The sequence below is a fragment of the Mya arenaria genome, chromosome 3 (assembly GCF_026914265.1).
Source record: "Mya arenaria isolate MELC-2E11 chromosome 3, ASM2691426v1".
In the NCBI taxonomy this organism is placed as follows: Eukaryota; Metazoa; Mollusca; class Bivalvia; order Myida; family Myidae; genus Mya; species Mya arenaria.
Genome location: NC_069124.1, coordinates 22,813,175 through 22,819,934, shown reverse-complemented (window position 1 = coordinate 22,819,934; position 6,760 = coordinate 22,813,175). Strand labels below are relative to the sequence as shown.

Sequence of the window (6,760 nt, the reverse complement as noted above, 5' to 3'; positions counted from 1 at the left end):
TGTACATCGTGTAGAATTTTGGGCCCAGTACCGATCCTTGAGGAACACTGAATTTCATAAGGACCGGTTCAGAGAGTTTGCCGTCGATGCATACCGTTTGGTAGCGGTCTGTTGGGTATGATGCGACCCATTGACGAGGTTTATCTGCAAATCCAAAGTCAGATTCGAGTCTTTGAAGAAGGGTGTTACGGTCAATGGTGTCAAATGCAGTCGACAGGTCCAGCATCACGAGTACCGTAACATCACCTGTGTCTAATGATTCAAGAATGTCGTTTTGAACTTTTACCAATGCCGTTTCAGTTGAATGAAATTTCCTGTATGCTGACTGGTTTGTTTCATGTAATTGATTGTTTGTCAAATGTTCCTCAATTCTTCTGTTTACCACTTTTTCGAGGATTTTTGAGAGATATGGCAAATTTGATACTGGTCTGTAATTCTTGAGTATGTTTTTGTCAAGACTAGGCTTTTTTTAACAATGGCCTTATTCGCGATGCTTTAAATGATTTAGGCACGATTGAACTTTGAAGCGAGCTGTTAACAATTTTCAGCAAAATTGGTAGAAGTTCGTTTATACACGATTTCACGAGCCATGTAGGAAGAGGGTCTAGTTCACAAGACTTGTAAGCTGACTGTTGAACAAGCTTTTTCACCTCCTCCTCTGTTGCTGGAATGAAATTATCCATTCGCGCAATATCACGTACTTCTGTGCGTCGATCTTCTGATACTGATTCACTCTGATGCTGAGATGAAATGTTCGTTCTGATTGTTTCTATTTTATCTATAAAGAAATCGCTGAACTCCTGTGCTAAAACTTCTGGTTTCTTACCTGGTGGAAGTGCAATTTCGCTTGGGCCATTCAATAAATGTTTCGTTAATTTGAACAAACTTTTTTGGTCCCGTTCACTTGATTTTACTTTCTCTGAGAAATAATCAATTCTTGCCCTTTTCAACATTTTTTTAACGATTGCGCATTGGTTCCTATACATTAAATGGTCAACGTTGAGTCTTGAAATCTGCCATTTACGTTCTAGCTTACGCTTCACATGTTTGGCACCGTGAAGCTCCTCCGTGTACCAGGGACAAGATGGTCTCAATGTGATGGTTTTTAAACACAATGGCGCGTGATTGTCTATTAAAGCTGAAAGTTCACTATTGTATGATGAGACAAGAGTGTCTGCATCTGACGTGCTCTGAGACAATTTCAAAAGATCGGATGATAGAATATCAGCTTTGAATGAATCAACGTCAATCGACCGAAGTTTCCTGTATGTTACAGTTTTCTTTACCGGAGGGGGCTTCGCTGCAAGCGCATTGAACATTACTGCCAAATGATCCTTAGCTATTTTGCCAGAGCTATCTGATAATCCAGGATCGGTCACTACAACTGCAGATATTATGTTTTCCATGTCTCTGGTGATGACCACGTCTAAGGTATGACCTTGGACGTGGGTTGGCCCTTTCACATGTTGATACATGCCACAGGATTGAAGCACACTGTTAAATTTGATGGTGTCGCGATCAGAAAGATTGTCCAAATGAAAATTCAGATCGCCGGTGATAATGACATTGTTGTCAATTGTGGCAAATTTTGATAAGAAACCTGGCCATTCGGTATCCAGAAAATCTCGTGCATTCAAGCCATTCTTCTTTGATGGAGGAGGTCTGTACATAACGGCCATGAGCAATGTATAGTTGTTGATACTTACATTACACTCAATATGTTCAAATGTTGAAAATATATTATCACTGGTTGAAGAGACTATTTTAACACCAATCACCGATTTATAGATCAGGGCCACCCCACCACCTTGCCCACTACCTGGGCGTGGCATATGCTTGATTTTATACCCATCCGGTAATAATTCACTTAGACATGCTTTATCGATTGAGGTGCAAAATGTAAAAGCATAGTGTAATAAACCAGTAGTTCGAAACAATTGCTTTAACTGGGTATTTCTATTTCTTAATTCAAAAGCCTGGTACACACAAAAATAGCTATATTTCGTACTAAACGCTTATTATCTGACTGAAAAAGTTCAATAATGTTGAACATAGAGGAACGATGATGATAATATCTAGGTATATATTTCTTTCGTATGTCCGCATACAATTGGTATTTAAACATAAATGGAATTCGTCTTCAAACGAATTACACATTGTACACATTCTTCCATTTAGAGGTATTCTATTCCATCTACCCACTTCTACATTTGATATATGTGAGCTTATTCGTAACTTAATTAACGAGATTCTGAATTTTGCAATATTTGTACAATACAAATATGGTTAAAATCCAATCGTGAAAAAAGTTCTGTAAAATATTTCTCTTCAAGAGTCATTAATCCTAATCCCAAGTTTTGAATAAAACACGTTGTTTAAAAAGCGACAAGAATACAGGGATATCATTGACACCCTGGAATACATAAAAGAACCCCAATTCTGTGAGAAATTTCATTGCCAAAAAAACATTATTTTATAAACTATCCTAATTATTTATGCACTAGATTACCTTCAACCAATACCGCACCATATTAGTTATACCATAAGCATAAAGATCAAGCCTTCCAGCCGCCGCACGCAAAAAAATCATTTTGTGTTGTTGTTTTGATACCTAAGACTGATTTAATGTAAGGTATATGAATTCGTTCGATTGCAGCCATTTTGACGCCACCCCAAATCTCTGACCCGTATAATAATATTGATTTAATTAGTTTATCAAATAATTCTAATTTATGACACGGTGTGATATTAGTGAATTTATTTAGATATATTTTTAATTGAAAAACTTCCTTCTTTCATGTCCAGAAAATGAGGCTTGCATAAATGATCCGCCTGTAGTAAAGATTCCTAGATACGTAAAAATGTTAACTTTATCTATAACATCATCGTCATAAATTCTTAAATTGTCTGAAATTCTGCCACCTTATCGAAATATTCATACCTTAGTTTTACCGTCATTAACTCTTAATTTCTATCTATTACAGTATTCGCTTAGAATATGAAAATTAGATTGTAATTCTTCGGCAGAATCAGCAAAAATAACTATATCGTCAGCGTGCATCGGTAAAAAGAATTGCAATAAGTCTGTATCAGTCCCTTAAGCGCCTTTTAATTGTAAAATGACGTAGCACATAGCTTATTTGATAGTAAACAAACGGCGAACGTTATGAATAATGACGGACGACCCAAACACACTTGGTTTAATGTCAATTGCCTCGCGGCTAGACAGGAATATAGACGCAAAGAAAGATTTTTGTTCAAAATAAAACTGATTTTAATCGCAATAACTTCGCACAATTATTTTCTAAAGGCAATACATGTTCAGACGAACTAAATATCGACGATGCTTTTACTCATTTTAAAAATCTATTTGGACAGAATATAGACGATGACACACCGACTGACGGTTCAAATAACTTTGATGGAAATAAAAACTACCAAGAGTATTTTAACAACGATATATCGCAAGAAGAGCTTCGAATCGCGGTATCGTTACAAAAGAATAATAAAGCCCCCGGTTTGGACAATTTACCTGCAGAAATATTTAAAGCTACACTTGACATTTGTTCACCGATCCTTATACGCATATATAACAAGGTTTACAACTCAGGAAACTACCCTTTGTCATGTGGAGAGGGAATTATTACACCAATATTTAAAAAGGGAGACCCAAAATTAGCCCGAAACTATAGAGGTATAACCTTAATAAATATATTAAGCAAAATTTACTCACAAATACTACTAAATCGACTTACTAAATGGACGAAGGACAATTTGGCTTTTAAACGAATAAATCTTTAATAGATTGCATATTTATTCTAAATGCAATTATAAATATTAAGGTGCTTAATTACGAAGAAAAATTGTATTGTGTGTTTATAGATTATGAGCGTTGTTTTGACAACATTGATAGACATTTCCTTTGGCAAAAGTTTCTATCACAAAACATTCATTGTAAAATGGTCAAAGCCCTAAATCTATGTTTTCATCTATACGGTCATGTGTGCGACTTAAAGGACAATACTCTCAGTTCTTCGACTGGCATATAGGCCTGAAACAAAGGGACCCTAGTTCTCCATTGTTATGTATGATGTTTGTGAACGATTTACTAGACAATGTTGATGGTAATATAGACAACCTTTTCTCTATAGGTGAATAAAAACTATTTCTACTGTTATATGCTGATGATCAAGTTGTTTTTGCAAAATCTTCATTATCTTTACACTATTGTTGAATAATATAGAACTATTTTGCAATATTTGTAAGTTAAAAAGTAATACGTCTAAAACCAAGGTAACGATTTTTGAAAAGGGACGCAAAACAGTGAAGGGTTTCTTTTAATATGGCACAAACTAGAGGTAGTTAATTCGTTTAAATATTTGGGGATTTACCTTTTCAAAAATGGCTCCTGGTTTAGAAGCAAAAAAGCTGTAGCTCACCATGGTTCATTTGCTTTGAACAAATTGTTTTCGATTTTTAACACGGTTGAATTGCCCGTTTCTCAAAAAATAGTTGGATACAGTTGTATCATATATATCCTACATTTTGGTAGTGAGATATTTAGAAGATATCAGTGCAAGGATCTTGAACTAATACATACGAATTTTTTTAGACGAATTTTGGGTGTAAAAAAGTCAACTAATCTGTAAGGGGAATTAGGAGGAGTACCACTGATTATTTTTAGAAAAAGATAGAATGATTAAATATTGTATTAAGATATTGAACTGCAGCGAGAATAGCAAATCAAAATATTACATACAATGGCACAAACTGGGCACATCAAATAAGAACAATTATACAAGAACATGGATTAGAATATATATGGATAAACAGATCTGATAATGATATTCCATTTCTTGTTATAAAACAAAGATAATTAGACATGTATTACCAACATTGGTACTCAGATATCAACAATTCGTGAAAATTAAGGTCGTATTGTTTGTATAAACACAAGTTTACATTAGAACCATACTTTGATGACATTAATATTTTGAAATATAGAGTCTCCTTAACGAAATTCAGGGTGTTTGCTCATAATTTGCCACTCAAACAGGGAGATACAATAATATCCATGAAGAACAAAGATTGGGTGTGTATTGTAATATGCAAGTTATAGAATCAGAGTATCATTTTTTATTAGTATGTCCAGCATATAGAGATTTACGTTTGAAATATTTTAAGTCTTATTATTGTAGATTGCATTCTTTACACTACTTTGAAAAAAAATAATGTCATTAATATCAAGACCGGCTCTAATCGGTATTTCAATATATATATATTTTGCATTGAAAAGAAGAACATGACTTGGTTATTTGTACATACTTATTCTTTATTTTACTTTCTAAAATGCATTTAATCTTACACATGCTAAATGTTAATGCCACACTTCGTTTTCCTCTGAAATGTTATATTTTTACTACCATCATCTTTGTTATCGCTATAAACTTTGTAAGTTTTTTATGCGAAATAAACTACTATTGTATTGTTAAACGTATTCTAAGTCATAAATATACATTGAAAATAGAAGAGGCGAAAGGCATTCACATTGTCGTACTCCTTGACCGCTTTATAATATATCTCGAGGTTCACAAAAATTTTGTTTGGCTCTTGTTTTCACATGGCCATACATACATTTAATTATATTAAAATGTTTTCCTCTGATAATAAACTATTTATTGTTTCTTATAACGTAATCAAAAGCTTTTAAGAAGTCCACAAAAACACAATATAACTTTTTGTTTTGACTTATAACATGATAAATTAACCTATGCAAAGCAAGGATATTATCAATGGGCCCCATTTGTGCAACAAATCCTGCTTGTGATTCTTTGTATTCGTGGTAGTATTCTGCCTATTGTGAGATCCTTTCTTTAATCAAACTATGAAAAAGTTTACCTAAGACACTTAAGTGTAATGTCCCTAAATTTTCTCAGTTTGTCAACACTCCCCTTCTTATGTAAATGTACTCTATAACCTTCCGTCCATTATTCTAGAAAAATCCTTATTGTAATATTTTGTTAAATAATAATAATAAATATGGCGATAATACTTGCTTTCCATAAATTAAAAAAAAAAAACATTCATAAATAAAAGTTAAGCTTTGAGATGCCCCTATTAAGATATTTTAATGTGAATTGGTTATCAAGTTCTGTTAACTTTGTGTTCAACTCATTTTTTATTAAACTATTATAATACAAGTCATCTTGTCTGCTTTGAAGACCATATCGTCAAGATTATCTATAGCTTTAAAATAGGTAGTAAACAAGTCTAGCGAAATATTCTTCGGTGATTTCGTAGTAGCTCACTCTCAGTAATTTCCGATACTTTTAGCATTTGAAGTCCTTGCATTTAGGAGTTCTTAAGTATTTTCTTTGACCTCTGAAAATCATAATGTCGTATTTTTTTTTATAAACACTCTTAGCACGAACCATTCTGATTCGATTTTTATCATAACTACATGTTCTTTAATATTGAACTCAGTTTAAAACGCTTTTCTTTCTTCCGAACAAATTTCTTCGAATAAAAGTTTCTCTTCGCGTACATAATATCGTTTCTTGGTGTTATATTTCCATTGTGAGTTTGTCTAAATAAAGACATATATATATATATATATATTCTAATTCGGATGAAAATGTATACAAACATTTTTCAATATCATCATTTCACCTACAATGGTCAATATCGTTTTCTACATAATTCAGAATATTTATTTATGAAAGACAAATTAATCAGACATTTATTTTATAAATTCGTACAG

At 33.1% G+C, this 6,760-nt stretch overlaps 1 protein-coding gene across 1 annotated transcript; it reads right to left on the bottom strand.

Annotated features, from left to right (window-relative positions):
• Window positions 1–458: 458 nt before the first annotated feature.
• LOC128225851 (uncharacterized) lies at window positions 459–1,679 on the bottom strand. The gene has a single exon (XM_052935748.1). The coding sequence runs from the start codon at window positions 1,677–1,679 to the stop codon at window positions 459–461; it is 1,221 nt and encodes a 406-aa protein (XP_052791708.1).
• Window positions 1,680–6,760: the final 5,081 nt, after the last annotated feature.